Genomic DNA, 24,731 nt, shown 5'->3' with positions numbered 1-24,731 from the left:
TTTATACTAAATATTAATAAGAAATAATCAAACATCTTTACAAAATAAAAAAGTACATAAAAAGGCTTTCACTTTGTGAAAAAAAATTAAATGCAGTATTAGTCAATTTATTCCGACAGCCAAACAAATAAGTTGGCTTAAGGAAATGGAAAATTGTGCACATTTGTACCCATAGAAAGACACTTATGGTAATTATGAAATTATATATAGGCCTGGTTTCACAGACAGGGCTTAGATTAAGCCAGGATTTAGTTAAATTAGGACATTTACGTTTTTTTTTTTTTATATATATATATATAACGTGCCTTAGAAAGAACATTACCGGTTGTGCATCTTGAGACAGAACCATGACACTGATATATTTTAAGATAAATCAGTGCAAGTTGCTTTCAGTTAAAACAGCTCAAACATGCATTTTAATCTTTAAATCCTAAGAAAGTGGTTTGGTTTGATAAATCACTAATTGCATTTAATATAATACATTTTCATTTAATTGCAAATAACATGTAATTAAGTGTCTGAAAACCTAACTTTAAATTACACTTGTGTATATGTGGGTATGTGAATAATATATGCATGCATGTATGTATATATATTAATATATATTTGTGTGTGTGTGTATATATAAATAATGTGACCCTGGACCACAAACCCAGTCTGGAGCCGCACGGGTATATCTGTGGCAATAGCCAACTATACATTGTATGGGTCAAAATTATAGATTTTTCTTTTATGCCAAAAATCATTAGGAAATTAAGTAAAGATCATGTTCCATGAAGATATTTAGTAAATGTCCTACCTTAAATATATAAAACATGTATTTTTGTGAGTGAATGCAGCACAATCGTGAACATAAATGCACAACTTTAAAGGAGATTTTCTCAATATTTAGATTTTTTTGTACCCTCAGATTCCAGATTTTCAATAGTTGTGTCTCGACCAAATATTGTCCTTATAAACCATACATCAATGGACATACTATTTATTCAGCTTTCATGTGATGTATAAATCTCAATTTCATAAAATTGACCCATGTGACTGGTTTTGTGATCCAGGGTCACATATATGTATATAAATAATGCATATACATGTATGTATATAGATAATATATATTTATATAAATAATATATATATATTAGTATAATTTGCTTCTGAATAAGTAGTCTTTTAAAAAGTATACTAACGTGTACTACTTTTTCACAAGGGATATATAGCAAAGAAAAAGATATAAATGTTAAACTGACTGAATGACTGATTTCGGTAAGAGTAAAAATGTTTTACACACATGCCGACTTTGTTCTGCAGGCACAATGTTCTGTGGGCGGCTCTAGATGGGCAACTCATGTCATTGTGGAAAAAACGCACAGTGAGTTGCTTCATCATAAATGCTGAATAAATCAGTTTTTGCCTCTACCCATTTGTCCATATAACCATATTTTCAATGTGCTCCAGGACAAGTTCACAGAATATGTGTTTCATGTCACAAGCATCACCAACATACGGAAGCAGGACCAGGGACACTTCTCCATCTCTTTACAGAAGAAGCAGTTTGAGTTCATGGCTCATAGTGAGGGTGAGTGTTATGGAGAACTGGAAACTCTGTGGCTTAGTGAAGTGAAACATGTCATTTCCTAAATCTGTGATTGATTCACAGTGTTAATATTAGCATCAAGCTACTGAAGGTCGTTGCGTTCAGCTCTCTCTTGTGAATGTGTTTTGTCGTAGCTGTGCAGGAGAGCTGGTTAGCGTCTCTCTACGCCACTCGAGGGATGGATCCGGTCACTACACCCAAACAACACGGACCGCTGGTCATGAAGGACCCGAGGAAGAAGGTGTACACTGCTATCTGCGGATACACCCTTTGGATTTACAGCAGCAAAGAGGTGTGGAAACTTGCTTACTAATGTGAAACTTTCAAGAAGGATTTAAAGTCCCCCTGTAGTCAATCATTTTATCATCTTTGGTCACCAAAATGACATATTTCAGTGACGTTAGAAACACCAGTGATTTCAACCTGTGTTTTTGATCACCTAAATTATATATTTAAATGTTTTTTTCCTTGGGAAAAAAAAAGTCTTCATGCCTTAAAATATCTTGAATGTAACCCGACACCCGTGCCTCATTTAGTATACACGGTTCTATGAATATGCAAATGAGCCCCGCCTCCACTCACTCACTCACTCAGAGATCCACTGGTTGACGATCACACGTTGATCTGATTGGTTACAAGGTCGACTTATGAATTTACACATGGTTTGTTTGTCTCAAAGCATATTAAAAACACCACAAAGACATATAAACAACATTTAAAGGCTGGGTTTTCACCACAGGGGGACTTTAAGAGATAAGAGTGGAAAACTTGGTTACTAAGCCAGAGTGTTTGTAGCTCAGAGCTCACGATCTGTATTGGCGCCTTTACACCTGGCGTTAACATGCGTTCCTCATCCGGATAGTAGAATACAGATATGAAAGTGGCGTTTATCCTCATTTCAATGCAACTTTATTGCCGTGGGAAAGAGTGCTGATCACACTTATAAAATGCAAATCACCACTTACATATAACTTGAGTTTGCATAAACTAATAATTTGTAAAATGACAGAAATGTTTAAAGCATTCACAGATCGTTCTGTCATTTTCTTTACTTGTAATCTATAGTGTCCCTCTCTTTACTAAACGGCTCAAAACTAAAATAAAACACAAGAAACAACAGTTTTAAAGCACAAAATAAAATAATTAGCCAATTAAATCAACAATATTTAATATTTTATCTGAGTACATAATCTACAGGCTCAGTCTATCAAAGTGACGTTTATGATTATTTGAAGCATAACCTCATTACATATTACTGTGTAGCTGAATCCGGATTACGAAAATAAGACCAACTGTTCATCATAAACTGATGAAATAATGACTGGAAATCATTTCAAATGAGTTGAGTGAACTTGAACCCAAAACTAAATTGTTTAAAGTTACCCTGTAGTCAATAATTGTATCCTGAAAACTCATCTTTGATCACCAAAATTACATATTTAAACATTTTTAACTTTAAAATATCTTGAATGTATCTCGACACCCGTGCCTCATTTTGTATATGCGGTTCTATGAATATGCAAATGAGCCCCGCCTCCACTCACTCACTCAGCTCAGAGATCCACTGGTTGTTGATCTGATTGGTTACAAGGTAGTTTGTGACGTCAGAAACACCAGCGATTTCACACCGTGTTTTTGAGACTGTCTTTGGTTCACTGCAGTTTTAAGCAGAAAATACTCAGCAATGCTGTCGACTTATGAACTTACACATGGTGTGTCTTATTAAAGCAGATTAAAAACACCACATAGACATATAAACTACATTAAAAGCTGGATTTTCACCACAGGGGGACTTTAATAACATGAAGTAACAACTGTATGGTTAAAAGTGTGTTTAAAAGTTATTACTTAAATGTTATATACTGTTTGTCAAACTTAAAGCCAGACTGTAATGTATAGTTGTTGACAAGGGAAGTTTGCAAATTGAACTTGTTTGAATTAACAGGACTTCAATATAGGTCTTGGCATGATGTTTGTGTCTATGAATATAGCAGCTGTGAAGTCGACAGGGCGTCACAGCTTCTCTCTCATCACTCCATACAGGACCTTTAAGTGAGTCTTCATTACTCAGTTTACACAGTTGTTTTGCATCACCTCTACACACTTTGTTTACCGTGGGTTGGTTTGTCCAGTTTCTCCGCAGACTCTGCGAAGGACGCGACCGCGTGGCTGGAGAACCTGAACGACGTGATCCGCAGCGCTCTGTCCTACAGCGAGGTGGCTCATCGGCTGTGGTCGAGTCCCTGTAATAAAGTGTGCGCGGACTGTGGCGCCGCCCACCCCGAGTGGGCTTCAGTGAACCTGCTGGTGGTCATCTGTGAGGCCTGCGCCGGCGCACACCGGTCCATGGGCAGTGACCGCTCCAAAGTGCGAGGTCTGAAACTAGATAACAAGGTTTGGACGGAGCCTTTAATTCAGGTGAGTTTTGTCATGTTGCAACAACAAAATGATTATATTTCCTCATTTCACAGTGCTCTGAAAAGTAGTTTTTTGCCCATTCCTCCATGCGGAAATCATTTAAACTGTGATTTTGGGTGGGTTTCTTGCATATACAACCCACTTCAGTTTTTCCTACAGCATTTTGAGTTGGATTAGGATCTGGATTTTTGACTTATGGGTAACACTTTACTTGAAGGGGTGTGCATAAGACCTAATAACCATAAACATGACAGCAGATTAATTATCAAACTTAAGAAACCCCTTAGCTTTATGGGTTAATATTACATTAAACTGTCATGTATTTGGTTTTGACATTGGCTGTCATTTTAATGACAAATTAAATTTGTACCACTGTAGTTGAGGTCAAGAAAAATATTCATGACACATTTATAATGTCCTCATGACAGCCAATGGCAAAACCTCCACATGACAGTTTAATGTAATGTTAACCCATAAAGCTAAGTGGTTTCTTAAGTTTGATCATTAATCTGCTATGTCATGTTTATGACAATTTATGTTGTCTTGGTAATGTCAAGTTGTCATTACCAAGACACTGAAAGGTTATGATGTATTGGTTTAACACAGACATCTCAAACAATGTCAACAATTTGCATAAAAAATGTCATAATTGGGCGAATGACACTTAATGACAGTTGTCAAACATGCATAAAACCTCCTTCATATTCATGACGTGTGTCATGTCATGATTATAAAGGTGTCATGTCAGTCTTATGCACACCCCTTCAAGTAAAGTGTTACCCATGTGGGTTACTTCAAATTTTGGATTTTGAAATCTGCATAAACAAAATGTATAAGAAAAAGTAAAACATTTTTTTTAATAATGTTCAAATTAATGTAGTCATTTGTTTGTTTAAAGTCCCCCTGTAATCAATAATTGTATCTCTTCTTTATGCCTTAAAATAGCTCATTTAGTATAGGCGGTTCTATGAATATGCAAATTAGCCCCGCCTCAACTCACTCACAGCAGCTCTGAGGTAAACGCTGCACAATGATATCGCTCTTTACAACGTCGGACACCTAACAGTAATTCATGTGATTAGCCTTTTGCTTGACTGTTATCAAACAGCAAATAATGTGTTGCAAATGTTACACAAACCATGTTCCTGTTCACCATCTCAGAGTCTTAACTGTCATCAGAGACACTATGAACAACTCGCGTCAGTGGAGAAAGGCATATAGTTCATCATAACATCGTAATATACATCACACACCCGCTATATTGCTAAATAAACCCGATTTTTCATATAAACAGAAAACAGAACTTCTCTTGAGACACTCCCCTGCTAGTTTGCTGTTAATGATATGCCAAACCCTGCCGGAACATTGATCTGATTGGTTACAAGGTAGTTTATAACGTCAGAAGCACCAGCGATTTAAATCCGTGTTTTTGAGACTGTCATGGTACGGCACGGTTCGGTACGGCTCACTTTGATGCTTTTCCACTGCACGGTACGGCTCGCTTTAAATGGGACCACCTCTGTTGAGCGTACCGATACTAAAATGTGACGTGAAAACACTGCAGATCACTGATTGGTCAGACAGAATCGTCACTTCCAGCGTCATTGTATTTGCGCGACACGAGACACCAAACCCGCTAGATTTAAATAGCCAGTAACAGCCACCGCTGTAGCGCCTGTTTTTAAACTACTTGCTTGAAGAAAAAAAGAAGAAAAAAACTTCCAAAAAAGAAATGGCTGAATCGTGGTCAGTGGACGAAGTGCAGACGTTCCTCTCGTTGGTTGCCGAGGAGCGGATAAACTATAATGATCAGTCTATAATCCCACCCACTTTGAAGCGGTACTAACTGCAGTGGAAAAGCAAACCGAGCTAAACCCAGTGGAAAAGCGCCAATAGACATATAAACATTTTAAAAACTTGATTTTCACAACAGGGGGACTTTAACAATAACATCTAATCAATCAATACATTTGATTGATTGGCTGATTGATTGACTGATTGATTGGCTGATTGATTGGCTGATTGATTGGCTGATTGATTGGCTGATTGATTGATTGATTGGCTGATTGATTGGCTGATTGGCTGATTGATTGATTGGCTGATTGATTGGCTGATTGATTGATTGATTGATTGATTGGCTGATTGATTGATTGATTGGCTGATTGATTGATTTGGCTGATTGATTGGCTGATTGATTGATTGATAGGCTGATTGATTGGCTGATTGATTGATTGGCTGATTGATTGGCTGATTGATTGATTGATAGGCTGATTGATTGGCTGATTGATTGATTGGCTGATTGATTGGCTGATTGATTGGCTGATTGATTGATTGATTGGCTGATTGATTGGCTGATTGATTGGCTGATTGATTGGCTGATTGGCTGATTGATTGGCTGATTGATTGATTGATTGGCTGATTGATTGATTTGGCTGATTGATTGGCTGATTGATTGATTGATTGGCTGATTGATTGATTTGGCTGATTGATTGGCTGATTGATTGATTGATAGGCTGATTGATTGATTGGCTGATTGGCTGATTGGTTGGCTGATTGATTGATTGATTGATTGATTGATTGGTTGAACAATAACATCTAAAAATGTGATTTGTCTTTTAACAGTAGATGCCAATGTTTTGTTTCTCAGTTGTTTATACTGTATGGCAATAAAGCTGCCAACAGTGTGTGGGGTCACAACATCCCTCCAGCGGAGCAGATCAGACCTGATGTCTCACCAGATCAGAAGGCAGAATTTATTCTAGCCAAATACCGTAAAGGACTTTACCGCAAAGCTCACCCGCTCGCCGCAAGCCAGAAACTGCTTGACCAGGTCAGAAATCTCATCAAGGCACGCTGCAATCTCATTAGTTTCAGACCTATCTCATATTGACCACTGCATTATGTTCTGGTGCTCTCCAGAGGTTGCGTGAGGTGGTGTGTGGCCCTGATGTAGAGGAGACTCTGTCTCTGCTGTGCTCCGGGGCAAGAGTTTTGTTCAGCGCCACAGATCCTGCGGTTCCCTCCGCCATCAGCGTGGCAGAGGCTTCTGGACAGGCACTGCAGACAGAGCTACTCCGACATAATGAGTTTGTGGGTTAGTTGAGTCCTGATCAGGGCAAATTAAACATCTAGGCTGAATCTGAAATTGCCCCCTAAACCTTCATTCACTATTCCCTACGTTAGTCCACTAAACAATACTGTTCACTTGAAGGAATGAATTTGGACCGCTGTTGAGTGTACACTCGATATTGCAGTGCAATGTGGGATTGAATGAGTGCACTCAATAACGTCCACTATGGTTTTGGACTGCACTACAAATGTAGCCTGACTTCGTCATACTCATATTCTCGGCAGAATGTGAGTCTGATACTGCTCCATAGGGCTTTGATTATGAGGCGTGTCTTAACCAAACCAGAAAAAAAAAAACTCAATTGGATAGACCTACAACAACCAATCAGAGTCATGTTGAGCGACGCATAGTTGTCCGCAGAGCTCAACTGCACGCACGCTGGAAGTAGTAAATTAATGAGTGTAAACGATCTTTGCCGTTGTTGTAAAAAATAATTAAAGAATTCGCGGAGTACTTACAAGCAAAAAAGCATTTTTGAGAGAAATACGAAAGGTGTATGTATATACGAACAAGTTCTCCGTTTAGGATTAGATCTCGACAATAAAGCAAATAAATCTTGTCGTATTTGTCGGCCCTGTCTCAACTTTATAACACGGTTGCAACGTGACTTGACTGATTTAAAAAAAAATGGAAAGACTACGAAAGAGAGCCGGCTGAAGAAGCGTGTTCATCTGAGGCTGAAGAAGCGTGTTCATCTGAGGCTGAAGAAGCGTGTTCATCTGAGGCTGAAGAAGCGTGTTCATCTGAGGCTTCAGCGAACAGAGATCGTGAGCGCATCCCTTCCATTGGTTTTCATTGCGTCTCGTCTTCTTAGCGACCATCGGAGCCAGCTGACAAATTACACTTTTGCTGAATCCCGTAGGAAGGATGGCAAACATCTTTCCGATCGACAAATGCCTTGATTGCGGTTCTGTTCGTCTTTTAAAATGAATGCGCTGTCGGTTTCTGTTATAACAGACGTGATAGCGGAATCTAAACATCTCGATCCTCCAGCTGCAGTCGTCTTCATCTTTGCTGAAAACCAGTTCAACCCAACCGCTCTTTGATGACGTGGTGATTACGTAACCACAGATCATCTGTCCATCATCGATTAAAGCCCGCTCTGGCAATTTGATTGGCTCGGCCTTCTGGCAGCCGAGCATAATTACTCCTCAACGGATCGAGTCCAGACCGAACTTCCCGACCAAAAAATGTTGTGGACGGGGTTCGGGCCGGCACCCAGGCTACTACAAATGGCTGTCCCCTCAAATAACGCCCTATTTAAGGGTATATGGGGCGATTTCGGATTCAGTCATAGTGTATCAGTGTGTTTACCATGTTTTCCATGGCACATTTGAACCCCTTTTTGAAGATATAGACCATTCATATAATTTGCATTGTGACATTATTTCATGACAATTAAGTACAGAAACGAATGTACGCTTTATAAACACAAGCAAAACTGGCTGTGGAATTAAAAATTTCATCAAATTTACATTTAATAAAATCCAAATAATTGAAATAAAAAAAGTTATTGTATAGGTCAACTCGTATTTTTATACAGAGAAACATTCAAGTGGTAAATCATGACTCCCCGTTTCAATTTAAAATGTATAGGAATATACTTTATTTAGATTGTTACTAATAAGAATCTCTAAGGGTGCTAATAATTGAGCTGTTAGTTCAATTTAATGCTACAATACAAATTTTTATGATCTTATGATAAATAAATAAAAACATCTTGAAGTGTAGCTTGGACATGTTTTAGTTAAACTGACTCTCTTGTCCATTATCTAACATAAGTGCAATATTTTTTTCTATAAAAAGGATGTTTTTAATTCATGTTGCTCTGTTTTAAAGAGGCACCTGACTTTGAGCAAACAAGACATTCAGAGGAACAGATGGGTAAGAATACAGTTCACCTTTCAGATTATTATTGTGAAATACGTTTTACCAACGCAGAATCAGCTTTATGAAGCCACTTTGATTAAAGTAATGACGCTGCTACATAATTAATGTTTTTTTTCTCTGATTTCCACGTGTGCAGAAGAACTCCACGGAAAGCTGGATGAGGAGCGTTTCTTGTTCTCACAGGAGAATGAATCTGCTGCCTGTGATGTGCTGGATCTGACGGAGGTCATCGCAGTGTTTGACTGCTCTGCAGGGTAAGCTCATGCCACAATACTTATTAGTGTGTGAAAGGATATGTGACTATTTACTATCCACAAGTTAGGACAGCATTAAAGGTCCTGTTTTTGAAGCTTTGATTGTGTTTACAGTGTGCAATATAACATGTTCATGTTTCACGTGTTAAAAAACCCCAGTATTTTTCACAAAATGTACTTATCACAAAATGTACTTATCTATATCTGTATGCTGGTAACGTGTTACTTAGTAACGCATTACTCCAATCTGATCACTTTTACAATTGTTGCTATTTCCAATCCAGTAATCAGATTAAAGTTACTTATCCAGGTCACTGTGCGTTACTATTTTTGCCATTTTCCTTAGTAAAAATTAGTGCTGTAATGCGATATGAAACCGAAATCTTGACACTAAGATCCACGAACCTGTGTCGCGGTGTGAGAAGGCAGAATTGCGACACACCCCTTCCAACTCCCAGAGTTATCCTTCCCGTCCAGATCCAATGCACCACATCTTTAAATTACTATTAGTATTATTTGAAGTCAACATTATAAAATGCGTAGACCTACACCACAAAACTAGTTGAGGATAAATTCTTTAAAATCGGGGAATTCCAGTGTTATGGACGTGACATTTGCAGTAAAAAAAATTAAATATAATATAATGAAATGAAAATGCATTTAATATCATTGTACAATCTGGTTCGTTGTACAATCTGGTGGCGACAAAGTGCTATCTAGCTAAAAAAAAAAAAACACTACATCAAATTTGAAGAAACATTTGGAGTCAGGTCAAGAAAGACTGTCATTATTTATTTTATTTTTTTAAACATGCATTTATGTTAAGTGAAGTCAAGAAAGACTATCTTTATTTACTTTTTTTTAAAATAAAAACATGTATTTTTTTCAGGAAATAGTTTTTAAGTTCAACTTAAAATGTCAGGAGATACATGTTGACATTACTGTTGAAAATGCACTTCTAATAAAGTGAGTTGGCAAAACCGGTTGTCATTTTTATGTTGAGGCGGCGGGGGTGTTGTCGGCAGTTGCTGAATGTAACTAATAAAGTAACTTGTAATCTAACTTAGTTACTTTTAAAATCAAGTAATCTGTAAAGTAACTAAGTTACTTTTTAAAGGAGTAATCAGTAATCGGATTACTTTTTCAAAGTAGGCAAGGCAAGGCAAGCCTTGTTCTATGAAGTCCCTCCTTCAGAAATACGTAACGAGTTCTGATTGTGCCAGCGGTTCCTGTGTTGTGATTGGACAGCAGCTTAGCGCACGTTGCCCGGAAAGGTCACGCCTCTTACCGTAACGTGGAGACGTATGCGCTCAGTGTTACTGTAAACATGGCCAAACAAAGGTGATTTGACTCCGGGATGAAAATAACAGCGTCTCGACAACATGGCGACAAACACTCTCTACAAACGCAACTCTTCCTCTTCTCTGTAGGAGCGCAACAAAACCACGCCCCCTTTTTTTGTGTATTCCTGTGTGCGGAGGTTAGTCAAAAAACTGTTCTAGTGACGTCATTACAGGGAGTGCAGAATTATTAGGCAAATGAGTATTTTGACCACATCATCCTCGTTATGCATGTTGTCTTACTCCAAGCTGTATAGGCTGGAAAGCCTACTACCAATTAAGCATGTTAGGTGATGTGCATCTCTGTAATGAGAAGGGGTGTGGTCTAATGACATCAACACCCTATATCAGGTGTGTATAATTATTAGGCAACTTCCTTTCCTTTAGCAAAATGGGTCAAAAGAAGGACTTGACAGGCTCAGAAAAGTCAAAAATAGTGAGATATCTTGCAGAGGGATGCAGCAGTCTTAAAATTGCCAAGCTTCTGAAGCGTGATCATCGAACAATCAAGCGTTTCATTCAAAATAGTCAACAGGGTCGCAAGAAGCGTGTGGAAAAACCAAGGCGCAAAATAACTGCCCGTGAACTGAGAAAAGTCAAGCGTGCAGCTGCCAAGATGCCACTTGCCACCAGTTTGGCCATATTTCAGAGCTGCAACATCACTGGAGTGCCCAAAAGCACAAGGTGTGCAATACTCAGAGACATGGCCAAGGTAAGAAAGGCAGAAAGTCGACCACCACTGAACAAGACACACAAGCTGAAACGTCAAGACTGGGCCAAGAAATATCTCAAGACTGATTTTTCTATGGTTTTATGGACTGATGAAATGAGTGAGTCTTGATGGGCCAGATGGATAGGCCCGTGGCTGGATTGGTAAAGGGCAGAGAGCTCCAGTCCGACTCAGACGCCAGCAAGGTGGAGGTGGAGTACTGGTTTGGGCTGGTATCATCAAAGATGAGCTTGTGGGGCCTTTTCGGGTTGAGGATGGAGTCAAGCTCAACTCCCAGTCCTACTGCCAGTTTCTGGAAGACACCTTCTTCAAGCAGTGGTACAGGAAGAAGTCTGCATCCTTCAAGAAAAACATGATTTTCATGCAGGACAATGCTCCATCACACGCGTCCAAGTACTCCACAGCGTAACTGGCAAGAAAGGGTATAAAAGAAGAAAATCTAATGATATGGCCTCCTTGTTCACCTGATCTGAACCCCATTGAGAACCTGTGGTCCATCATCAAATGTGCGATTTACAAGGAGGGAAAACAGTACACCTCTCTGAACAGTGTCTGGGAGGCTGTGGTTGCTGCTGCACGCAATGTTGATGGTGAACAGATCAAAACACTGACAGAATCCATGGATGGCAGGCTTTTGAGTGTCCTTGCAAAGAAAGGTGGCTATATTGGTCACTGATTTGTTTTTGTTTGGTTTTTGAATGTCAGAAATTTATATTTGTGAATGTTGAGATGTTATATTGGTTTCACTGGTAAAAATAAATAATTGAAATGGGTACATATTTGTTTTTTGTTAAATTGCCTAATAATTATGCACAGTAATAGTCACCTGCACACACAGATATCCCCCTATAATAGCTAAAACTAAAAACTACTTCCAAAAATATTCAGCTTTGATATTAATGAGTTTTTTGGGTTCATTGAGAACATGGTTGTTGTTCAATAATAAAATTAATCCTCAAAAATACAACTTGCCTAATAATTCTGCACTCCCTAAAGCAGTAAGTAGAGGATGTAGTCTGAACCGGCCGTTCGCTGTCAGCTTTGAAAGGGGACTTCTGTTGAATAAAATATCTCGCTTGGCATTGAACTTTGAGCTTTATAATTTTACAGGTATTATTTACGCTCTAACAGCAACATTACACACTAGCTAAAGTTTAAAAAATGGGATCACGAAGAACAGGACCTTTAATTCAGGAGTGCTTGATAGGCGTGCGTTACAGACATTATCATATGAATAAACCTGTTTAGACACATTGGCTACGTTCAGACTGCCAGTCCAAATCGATTTTTGTGCATATCCGATTGAAATCAGATTTAGCAAGTGTGAACAGACAGAAATCACACAAAATGCGTTTTTTTTTTTTTTTTTTGAGCTACATTCATATGTAATTTGAAATCCTATTTAAATCGCATTTCTGGAAATCCGTTTTAGTCTGACCGCTCCGATCGGGTTTCGCGTGGTTTATGTGACTTTCTCATGCCATGTATCAGATTGTCAGACGTTATAAAATCTTCTATATTCTCCATAGTTACGTTATAAACCATTTCTTCTTCATTTGTGAGCAACTCCGATCATCACTCTTCACACACACGACGCTCCTCCACCTGCACACTTCCGTTGTATTGTAGCCGGAAAGGTAAAAGTGTGCAGGAGGAGGAGCGTCGTATGTGTGTGAAGAGTGATGATCGGAGTTGCTCACAAATGAAGAAGAAATGGTTCGTAGCGTAACTATGGAGAATATAGAAGATGTTGAACACATGGAAGAGGCTTTTGAGTTTGATCCTTATTTATTCACACCGGAGTATACAGACGAAGAACCAGCCTCACACTCTTCAGTCAACAATACCTTTTCCGGCTACAACGGGAGTTCCCACGGGACTTCAGCGCGAGACTACAGCTAGCCGTCTAAAACACTATTTAGGTGAATTTAAACAATGGCTAAGTTGCTAAACGCATCTTGTTGTCATGTAAGGACCCTGTTCGTGTTGGACAGACATTTTAATTGCATTTTGTGTCTGTTAAAGGGATAGTTCACTTTGAAATAACATTTTGGTATGTTTTAGCTTACCTGAAGTGCATCCAAGATGTAAGTGTCTTTGTCTCCGCAGTTGTTCCAATGTTGATATTTTTAGGTCAAACCGTTCTTGTCTGTCAGTCATATAATGCAGGTCTATAGGCACTGTCTCTAATAGCATGCAGAGAAAAGTCCAAATTAAACAATTCCCCATGGTAAGTGCACATTGATGGCCTAAGCTCGCGCGAACTCATCCGGGAGTGTTGAGTTTTCACTTATTCCCAATTTGTAAGCCTTCTGACTCGCTTCATTGTTCAGGTCAATCAAAGGCATACGTTTAGTTGAGCCGTACAGCCAATCACACGCGTTTCTGCTGAGTTTAAAAATGCAACGTCCAATCGAAGGCGGTTAGATTAGTTTCCGGGGAAGAAATCCGGTGTAAACAGATCACTTGGACATGGTTGTGTAAAAGAGATAAAAACGATATAAATACTGTTAGTTTTATCACACAAACCGCTTGTTTCGTGTCTTAGGCCATCAATGTGCACTTACGATGGGGAATTGTGTAATTTGGACTTTTCTCTGCATGCTTTTGGAGACAGTGCCTATAGACCTGCATTATACGACTGACAGACAAGAACGGTTTGACCTAAAAATATCAAAATTAAAACTACTGCGGAGACAAAGACACCGACATCTTGGATGCACTTCAGGTAAGCTAAAACATACCAACATTTAATTTCAAAGTGAACTATCCCTTTAAGAGGCACAAAAACACTCTTTATGAATATGCCCCATAACTGCCGGTTTAGCTGAGTGGGAGCTCTGGGCATTAGCGGTAGCAGCTCCGTGTTGCAAGCACCAATCCGGTTAGGTTTTTTTTCTATAGACAGTACTCACAAAGGTATAACGATCAAGATTAACTTAAAAATTGCCCGGAGTTCTCTTTTAACACCTGTGATTGGCCATTGTGTTGACGCGCTCAACATATATGTCTCTGATTGGCTACAATGATCAACGCTTCAAAAACATTTTGTCTTCTCCGAGCGCTCACACAGATACACACACAGGAGCGTTTGAAAGCGGGCATCTATCAGCAGATCCATAATATATCCGCTGATAGACGCCTGGTGCCTTTAGCGGTGATTAACTATGGCCAAGTCACCGTTGTGCTGGTATTCAGCCCACTTACTTGAATTATACTGTTATATTTCGGTAATAATGAATTGTTAATAATCCAGAACCATTCTTTGGAGGTTCTCTTATTTATATTTTTCTTATTCCGTAAAAAAAAGTAATTTCGTTTTGTCTTATAGGCAAACCCATGAGTTTGAGGTGTTAACTTTGACAGACAGACTGACTTGCTCGGCAGACGAACGAAACACCCTCCTTGGTCACATGTTGCATATCATGAAGGTAATGTGGTTAACAATCTCTTTCCTAGTGGATACAATTGAGCACTTTTTGCAGGTAAATGTGTCCGTGTCAGTACAGCAGTGCCTGAAGAGAGCGTCCTGCATGTGTGTAGATTCTGCTTGCGGGTGCAGTGGTGGATGACGATCTGCTGGGAGTGTGTGCCGTGTCGAGAGCGTGTCTACGGGAGGGGGCCGCTCTACAGTGTGCTGAGGTGTGGTGCACACTTCAGGCCGGAGAGATGACCATACACTCGAAGCAGCACGGCTCCAGAGACACCGTGATTCTGGGCGCTCAAACACACTGCCGTCAGTATTACCCCAGTATGATCAGCTTAGCAAATACTGTCTTAATAATGTCATTAAAAAAAAAATTCTTCTTTTGCAGATCTGCAGCGCTCAGAGAAATGCATCCTGCTGGAGTTTGCTGGAAGGTCAGTGACAGGCCTTTGTGCACTTATGAATTGTGTCTCAAGACCTAGTGAGTAGGCCTGTTCGATTTTTGAGACATAAGTGTTCATTGAATCGATTGTAAAATCGATTTTCCATGTCTAAAGACGTTTCCATTTTCCAACCAAATATAGGCAAATCCACGGACAACTAACAGGCATTAGGACGAGCGTAAAGAGGGCGCTTGAGATGCGCACAAGTCAGCAATATTTCTGATTTATTGGCGTGAAGTTTCGTGCACAATGACAAACAGGAGTGCAACATTCAGGGATTGAAATTAACACCCGCCAATCCGCCAAATGCGGGTAAAAATTAACTTTGGTGGGTAACGCTGTCAAATCACGAGCCAATTTGGCGTGTTTCTATGTTTACTCATAAACACGGAAGTTCGTGTAGCCAAATCTGCGCGGATTTAGCGCAAATATGCAACTCGTGAGTCATCATGATATATAAAATACAGCGTATTGTGCAGAATCTGCGCATTTCTGGCTTACTTGAACACACACGTCACTAAGCAACAAACAACGGTGCGCTTGCTCACTTGCATTGAAGTAATAACGAATATTAAAAAGCATTTGGTTAACAGAAAAGACATTGTTATTTTCCAACATCCTACATGTTCTGTGTATTGTATTGATCTGTCCACCTAAAACAACTTTTTTGGTAAAAAAAAAAAAAAAGGCCTTTAAAATCGATTCCCTATTTTCATTTTCGAATCTTGGGTTGGTTGGTCCGATCGATTGTGCAATCGATTTTCGAACGTAAAGTGACAGCCCTACTAGTGAGCTGCTTACATGGACCGCATCGTAGGCACCAGTAACAAATACACACACTGCGTACCCTAACATTACCAGCATTTCAGCTAAAAAAGCGAAATGGTCAAAGATGACAGTCTAGCGCAGTGTTATTCAAATGGCGGACGGTTTGGTTCCATCCGGATCGCGGGACATAATTACAAAATGTTTACGTATCTACAGATTAAAGTGAGCAGCGCGAGCACCAACAAATGTTTAATGCATAACGATTCTACAAGAAGGTGACTGTTAACTGAATTGTCAAAACGCCATTCAAATGCTTGTTACGGATGCGAAAGTAACTTTTTGCGTTACTTCTCACCTGGACTGAGCTTGTTTGTTTGTTTGTTTGTTTTAATTACAAAAAAGTTTTTTTTTTTTGTGAGCCATAGTTGTAGAGTCGATAACTGTGCCCAGAAAGATCACTCTCTGGCTGGGTGTTAGTTTGCTCTTGGATAAATTGATTTTGAGTCCCAGCGCTAAAACCAGCCAGTCGTCGAGATAATTCAGCGCGCGCACTCCCAGATACCTCAGGGGAGAAAGTGCCGCGTCCATACAGTTCGAAATTGTGCGGGGTGCTAGGGACAGACCGAACGGCAGAACTGTGTATTGATAAGCCTGCCCCTCGAAGGCGAATCTCAAGAATGGCCTCTGACGGGGGGCTATTTGGATGTAAAACTACGCGTCTTTCAGATCCACAGTGAAGAACCAATCCCCTGGGGAATGGCCGTCTCATGAGGGCTTTGTTCAGATGCCTTAAGTCTAATATGGGTCTGATGCCGCCATCTTTCTTTGGTACTAGAAAATATCGGTTGTAAAACCCCGAGTGTTTTAGTGTGAGGGGAACCAACTCTATTGCCCTTTTGCTAACAGATTCTGTAGTTCGGAGCACGTGACGCGCTGCTTCTCACCGAAGTCTCGAGAACCACCTGAAACTTTGGGGGTCTGCGAGCGAACTGGAGCGAGTAACCTCGCTTTATTGTGTTTATAACCCAACTCGACACACCGGGAATGGCTTGCCAGGCCAGAGCCCTTGTGGCTAGGGTTTGACACACATTCTGGGATGGGTTGCCTAACACAGGGGAACCAGATACCCTTATATTGTGATTTGTGCACATAGTGTTGGACTGACTGGAGGGGCTTTCGCCCCGGGCAAAGTCAAAGTGACAACTGGGAGGGGGCCACCTAGTGAAGGTGTCTGTGGCGAGGGGCCTGCTGGCGCCCCAGCAAAAACCAGCCGTCTAGCAGACTTCGAGGAGGTTCACCAGCATCCCTGCATCAGAGTTGGTTCTGGTAGCTGAGACGCTGGCACCCGACTGAGAGACGAGGGTGGGGTCAACAGAGCCCGACCATTCCTCCGAGAACAGGACCGGTGATGGTGTTCGAGCCGGAGAAACTGAGGCACGCGGGGTCGTGGCCGGCGTGGGCTCGCTTGCCTCTATGCTCTTGGGCTGCCACTGGCTGCGACGCTTCTTCCTCGGTAGAAGTAGCACGGGAAACGGAAGAGCGGGAGGTGCGGCGTCACCATCCTTAGAGAGAGCTAGCCACGTCCGCAGCACCGAAACAGGCATGCCCTCGCAGAGAGAGCAGCCGCCAGCAGAAAGTACAGATTTAGCATGGGAAGGACCCAGGCATGAAACACACTCCGAATGCCCATCGCCCTCATGCAGATGGGATCCGCACGTGGCGCATGTTGAACGAGGCATTCGTAACAACGCTCGTTCAGCTCTTTCAGACTGTATAACGTAACCGTATTTTAGACAGAAAGGATACATGTCGATCGCCGGATGGCCACTGGAGAACGACGACAGGAGAGAGCGGCTTCCAAAATGAGAAAGGTCCACTGTGCAAAGGCTCGTTCTGGCAAAGAAGGCTTGTTTCGACGACAATAGCTTCAAAGTTTCCTGAGGACACAGAGACATAAGTTGTCGTGGAAGTTGAGCGAATTCGGGCTCATTTTATAGGCTCAGCCACGCCCAATTCGGCAGTCTCTGACGTGTTAGGCGCCTTCGCCATTGGATGTACAGTTGCTGCAGCACAGTCACTCGCTGTGCAGTTGAAATGTGTTTAAGCTTCAATAAATCTGAGGAAAGGCGGTTCCCCGCTGCGTATAGCTACGCAATATGAAGTGACCGTTCTCGAAAGGGAACTCAAGTTTCTTGTAATGCGTTATCCCCAACACTGTATACCAGTATACCTCGTAAAACACTGAACGCGGTGTGTGTTTCTCCCGCAGGACGTTACATATGCAGTTTGAGCTGGAGCTCAGCTGTGTGAGGTGGTATGAGCTCGTGAACGGGGCCGTGAGCTCGACGACAGACGGACGGCAGCGTACAGGATCTGTGCCGTGTGCTGTAGACCTCTGTATATCTCACATCACACAATACGGTGAGTGACTGACTGGAGTTAGGCAGGTTATGAAAAAGTGCAGATGTAAATGAAGGTATGAGAACAGCATTGTGTACATACAGCTTTAGTTTGGCTAGTTTAACAATGTGACCCTGGATCAAAAACCAGTCTGGAGTCGCACAGGTTTATTTGTGGCAATACACACAACATTACATTGTATGGGTCAAAATTATCGCTTTTTCTTTTATGCCAAAAATCATTAGGATAATTAAGTAAAGATCATGTCCCATGAAGATATTTAGTAAATATATAAAACATTTATTTTTGTGAGTGAATGCAGCACAATCGTGAACATAAATGCACAACTTTAAAGAAGATTTTCTTTTTTTGCTCCCTCAGATTCCAGATTTTCAATAGTTGTGTCTCGACCAAATATTATCCTATCCTAACAAACCACACATCAATGGAAAGATTATTTATTCAGCTTTCAGGTGCCTCTGGTTAGCTCTTGTGCAAAATAAATCTGCTTAATTGCATTGAATATGTACTTTTAGTGTACTTAAATAAAAAACAATTTTTAAATCTGTACATGCAGACAATATGATTTAAATAAAAGCTCACTTAAGTGCATTTAGAGTAGACTTGGAAACGCTTTTTAAAAAGTATGCTTTGTTGTAATGTTAAATTAAAAGTTTTACTTATTACATTTTAAATCATTTTTTTATAAAGTCCCCCTGTAGTCAATAAAAAAATATGAGTTTTAATTGATAAAATTATCACAAAAATAACATATTTTAAAAAAAAGATCATGCCTTAAAATATCTTGAATGTAAGGGTGTAAGACACCCTTGCCTCATTTAGTATACCTGGTTCTATGAATATGCAAATGAGCCCCACCTCCACTCACTCACTCACTCACTCACTCACTCACTCACTCAGAGATCCACTGGTGGACGATCACACGTTGATCTGATTGGTTACAAGGTAGTTTGTGACGTCAGAAACACCAGCGATTTCAAACCGTGTTTTTGAGACTGTCTTTGGTTCACTGCAGTTTTAAGCAGAAAATACTCAGCAATGCTGTCGACTTATGAATTTACACATGGATTGTCTTAAAGCAGATTAAAAACACCACATAGACACATAAACAACATTAAAAGCTGGATTTTCACCACAAAGAGGGACTTTAATATTGAAACCTGTATGTCATGTATTTAAAGTATATTTTAGTTTACAATAAATGTGTGTCAGTACATTCACCAGTACACTTATTTCAAATACAATAGAAGTAATTATGAATTTGCATATGAAGATGCACTAAAATCCTGCTTATTTGGGTCAAAAAGCACTCCTAAGTTCAATTAATTGTATTTAATATAAGTTTAAACTATAGCACATTATTATTTAAATGCAAAAAAACATCAAAAGTATATTATTTTACATTACATATTTTTCCAAAGTATACTTTTTTCTCAAGGGACTACATAACAAAAAATATTAACACATTTCATTAAAACATTGTTCTGTTAGGTAAATGAATGAATGAAATCTTTCTCCTGGATAGAAGGTTAGAGTTTCGTGTCATAGCTGGTGCTATATTGTGTATTTTAGCGCAGCTGGATTGACCAATCAGCTTCCAGGACCACATTTTAAAGCTTGAAACATATCCTGAAAGATTTAATTTGTACAAAACCATCAAATGAAAGTATCTTCCAAAGCCAGATTTGAGAAGAGTTGTGCTGTTTGTTTCAGGGTTAAAGGTGGAGGGCTTGTACCGGCGCTGTGGCGTCGCTCCTCAGATCAGTAAGCTGGTCGATGCGCTGCGTGTTTCTCCACGAGGAACCGTTCTGGAGACCGACGAGTCCTCCGTCCTAGATGTTTCAGGAGCACTGAAGCAGATCCTACGGCAGGAGATGGAGCTCATACCGAACACACACAGACCACACTGGCTGAGAGCTGCAGGTACGTCTGTTCTCCGCTGCCGTTATCAGCGTTCACATTGGACATCAAGATCATCATTCCACTGGTTTGGTCTAAAATGAGTTTAATGCTCATAATGTTCATGAGTTACCGAAGTGTTTAAACCAAACAGGCAATTTATTTAGTACATTAGCGTTCTTTTAGTCCCCTTAATTCAAGTATGTTTTATCAGAATTGATCTTTCAAACACCTATTGTTTCAAAGCAGTTTTACACTGATGAGATGAGGAAGATCCTTTGGGATTAGGGATGCTAATATTGACCGTTTAACCGTTAGCCGAAAGTAAACATTTTGACAGATTAAAGGTAGGGTAGGTCAGAATTGTCTAAAAAAAAACTTGTATTCAAATTTGTTTAAACTGTCTTTTTATACCAATACATAATTAAAATGCAAGTACTCTACACTATAGTCACTCGGTTTTTTATACTCTCTATTTCTTTTAATCTTCAATAAACACAGCTCATTAATTCCATTCACTCCCACCTAAAAACGGGTGCGCGACTGCGCGCACGTGGGCAGAGCCAGTAATAACGGCGGTAGTCATGGCGACGGAGAGTGACAGTCGCGCAAGCCAATCCTGTGATTCGTCCCGAATGGAAATAATGAGCTGTGTTTAATGAAGATTAAACGGTCTAGAGTCACTCGATTTTTATACTCTTTTTATCAGAGTACTTACATTTTAATTATGCATTGATATATATAGAAAGTTTAATCAAATTTGGTAAAAAGTTTTTATATAAATCCTACCTACCCTACCTTTAATACTATCAGTTAAACGGTTTAAAAGTAAAAAAAAAATATATATATATATATTTAGCTTTTGTTTGCTGCATGGTTAAAAAAAAATAGTATAGCCTATATTTGTTAACTCACTCATGGGGTGCGTCGGCACGCACAACCGCACGCGCCTAAAGACATATTTCGCTGAGCAAGCTAAATGCAGCAAGTGAAAAGAAGTAGCCGACTGTGTGGGACCATTTTGACAGAAAGGGCGACGAAGTTACTCGCACTACTGCTTTATTTTAATACCGCGTAGCATATTTTGCAAGTACAATGCAATCGGCTATCACTGCGAAGCAAACATCCACAAGCAAATGAAAGGCGCTTTCCGAAGTTGGCCACTCTAGCGATACGCTATCTCTGTATTCCCGGGACATCTGTGCCATCGGAGACCCAGACTAACCCCACATCATGTAGACGTGACTTTTTTAAATAAGAACTAGACAAGCTGTGGATTGAGGATGGCCTGCTATCTTTATTTGACGAAAAAACGTAGTCTGATGGAAAAAAAAAACTGTTTTTGAACTGATTCAGTGTTTTCTTCTTGTCATCTTAATTTGTTAATTATTTAAGTTTAAAAATATATATTTAGTGTAGGCCTATTTTAGTTTTTTTATATATATTATTTAATTCTGTTTTTCTCTGTTGTCACTGTCAGAAACGCTGCAGGTGCGTGATCATTGGATGTGGATCCAGGTTCTGTTGTTGTTGTTGTAACGGGTCACAGACACTCGTTAATTTAATTTTTATTTAATGCCAATTCAATATTATAATCTTATCAGTTAACGGTTAATAATCGGATAACGAGCGGCGGTTGTCGTCGGGAAAACTAACCGAAATGAGCATCCCTACTTGGGAATATAGCAAACATCTAAAGCGACTCGACAGGAGCATCTTCTGACACAAAGAAGAATTGCGTTCACACCAAACTAAAATAATATAAAGTGTATGTATATAAATATTGGCTTTATATCGGCCATCAAAAAACCTGGCTCAAGAGCAAGCTAGCATCCAAAAAGAGACAGAGCAACAATTGTAATCGACTTTTATCCTTTCCCCCGACCATGTGACTAACACCCAGGTGTGAGATATTCAAACTGACCAATCAGACAATCACAACTTCCCCCATTGTTCAAACAGTGTGGCTACAGGCCTTGGTTGCTATCAGCATGGTCCTTGCGAGAGAGAGAGGGTGAAAAGCAAATGTCTTGGATTATTTCCAATCTTACAACCACTAGTCCTAATCATAAATACAGTACATGTTCACGATAACAGTTTAAATGCATAAAAGATTGATTTAAACTGTTTTACGTCTGATATACACATTTAGATTGCTTAACTCCATTAATGGGAGTGACATATGTACTTAAATGACAATCATTACCGAGAAGTTACAAAAAAAATATATATTCTAATAAATAATATTAGTAGTGTATGCGATGCTTTTGAACACTTTTCCTGTGGCATGCTGTGTTTTAATGTTTTAACTAGCGCATGTTAATAGCAGAGCTCGTGGTCTGAGGAAATATTTGAGCGATCAATAATGCACGACAAGGTCTATCTGTTTCCAGAAAAAATATAAAGCAATTAAAAATACAATTTGGCCAGTGGAAAAGATTGAGAAAAACTCTCTGAAATGCATTTTATACTAATTTATTTATTTATTCAAAAACAAGGCAAGGATAGGCTAATGAATGATTTTTAGCAATGTAATGTGACGCATATCCATATCTCATATTTTGCTAATGTCTTTTACCGCGTGGATGAATCTGCATATGCAAATGATATGCAGATGAGGATCTGCATAGTAAAACGAGGCGCTGTAAGCTCATATATGGTTATTCCGGGGTGAAGACGCATGTGCGCACAATCTTCCGCTGACTGGGATTTATAAAGGGAATTTGGTTTTACAAGTCTGAATATGTTTTGCCGTTCACCATTTTTGGCTTTCAGGCGCATGTCCACTTTTATTAAGGATCTTACGCACAGTTTTATAAATGAGACCCCAGGAGTTTATCAGAGAACAGTGACCAATCAGCAACCCAACATAACTGGCAACCTTCAATTCAAGTCACATTAATTTTCAGACGAGTGAACCATTCAGTTTGTGCCAAGTAGCAAACAATGTGAATATCATCAGATTGCTTTAAGGGTGAGCTGAAGATTCTGGATGGATGGCGGAATGGCCTCAGATCTCGTTCATCATCCTTATTATACATGTGAAACTCGAGAAATTAGAATATTGTGAGAAGGTTTTCATAAGCTGTACGCCATAATCATCAACATTATAACAAATAAAGGCTTGAAATATCTCACTTTGCATGTAATGAGTCTATATAATATATTAGTTTCACATTTTAAGTTGAATTACTGAAATAAATTAACTTTTGCACCATATTCTCATTTTTCGAGTTTCACCTGTAAATTATAGGAGACGTTTCAGAGCTGTTATCTTAGCAAGGGGACGTTACACAAAATATTACATTAATTAATTGAATACATATAGTTCAGAAAAAAAAACTTTTATTAAAGGTTAGATTTTTGTGAATATTTTGAATGAAAGACTTGAGAAATTGTAAAAATAAATTTGCTGATATTTGTGGAGTCCACTGTAAATATGACTGTTCTGTATTGATGTATTGATCCACAGTTCTGTCAGATGTAAAACACCGACTGCAGACGTACCGCAAACTCCTGAACCAGCTTCACCCTGACCAGCACGCGACACTGGCAGCTCTGTGTGGACACCTGCACATGTAGGACACCGACTGCATATGTGCAGCTAGAACTATACACTGAATATATAGTTGTAATTGTAAACATGTATTTTATAAATCTGAATATGTCCAAAACTTACTTTGCAGGCAGCTTGGGTATAGTGATTAACGCTTGTTTTCTATTTTACATTAAAATAGTAACCATGCTTCATCTATATATTAATTTTTATGCTGCATTACGCTAAGATGCTTTCAACTTTATCATCAAATGTATAATTAAAAAATAAATAAATTCCAGTATCACTTTGACTCTAGTATTCTTGACATGTATAAATGTTAAGAGGGGAAAAACAAACTAAATGAAAGCATTTTAGCATACGGCTGCAACATAAATGTGGTAAAAAAAAAATCAAATGAAGGGGTCTGAATACTTTCAGTGTGTAATATGTTGTGCAGTGATCTCTAATGTTCAGGTTTTCAGGCTGCAAGTTACAGCAATAAAGCAAACCCAAAGAGAGACCTTAACTTTTAAAACAATGTAATGATTAACTACACCTGTGTCCGGTTAGGGAAACTGATGGGTGATATTGATGGATTGAGCAGCATTTGAATGGAGAGGACTTTATGCTTTGCATTATATGAAGTATTGGTGACTGAGTCATGTGTCCGTCTGCTCTCAGGGTGCAGATGCACAGTCAGGTGAACCGCATGACGGCTCATAATCTGGCAGTGATATTTGTGGTCACGCTGTTCCAGGAGTTTGCCATGAACACAGGCATGGTGCAACTTACCCGAGAGCTGATCATGCTCCACGTGCAGATCTTCACGGTGAGCATGAGCACACACACACACACACACACACACACACTCACTGTAATACA

The 24,731-nt window shown here is 39.6% G+C and overlaps 1 protein-coding gene across 1 annotated transcript in view; it reads left to right on the top strand.

Moving 5' to 3' along the window:
* LOC306984066 (arf-GAP with Rho-GAP domain, ANK repeat and PH domain-containing protein 1) overlaps positions 1–24,731 on the top strand; it is a 35,426-nt gene that overhangs the window by 10,245 nt on the left and 450 nt on the right. The window contains exons 7-22 of the mRNA XM_079585072.1: positions 1,306–1,366; positions 1,453–1,573; positions 1,726–1,883; positions 3,537–3,643; positions 3,724–4,009; positions 6,657–6,839; positions 6,929–7,103; positions 8,979–9,023; positions 9,166–9,283; positions 14,685–14,784; positions 14,897–15,089; positions 15,169–15,214; positions 18,261–18,412; positions 20,126–20,335; positions 23,784–23,889; positions 24,531–24,678. Coding sequence (XP_079441198.1) covers positions 1,306–1,366; positions 1,453–1,573; positions 1,726–1,883; positions 3,537–3,643; positions 3,724–4,009; positions 6,657–6,839; positions 6,929–7,103; positions 8,979–9,023; positions 9,166–9,283; positions 14,685–14,784; positions 14,897–15,089; positions 15,169–15,214; positions 18,261–18,412; positions 20,126–20,335; positions 23,784–23,889; positions 24,531–24,678 — 2,209 coding nt within the window. The remainder of the gene's footprint in view (positions 1–1,305; positions 1,367–1,452; positions 1,574–1,725; positions 1,884–3,536; positions 3,644–3,723; positions 4,010–6,656; positions 6,840–6,928; positions 7,104–8,978; positions 9,024–9,165; positions 9,284–14,684; positions 14,785–14,896; positions 15,090–15,168; positions 15,215–18,260; positions 18,413–20,125; positions 20,336–23,783; positions 23,890–24,530; positions 24,679–24,731) is intronic.

The sequence above is a fragment of the Phoxinus phoxinus genome (assembly GCF_949152265.1).
Source record: "Phoxinus phoxinus genome assembly, chromosome: 17".
In the NCBI taxonomy this organism is placed as follows: domain Eukaryota; kingdom Metazoa; phylum Chordata; class Actinopteri; order Cypriniformes; family Leuciscidae; genus Phoxinus; species Phoxinus phoxinus.
Note: the sequence above shows the minus strand (reverse complement) of the source record. Positions and strands in the feature narration are given on the sequence as shown.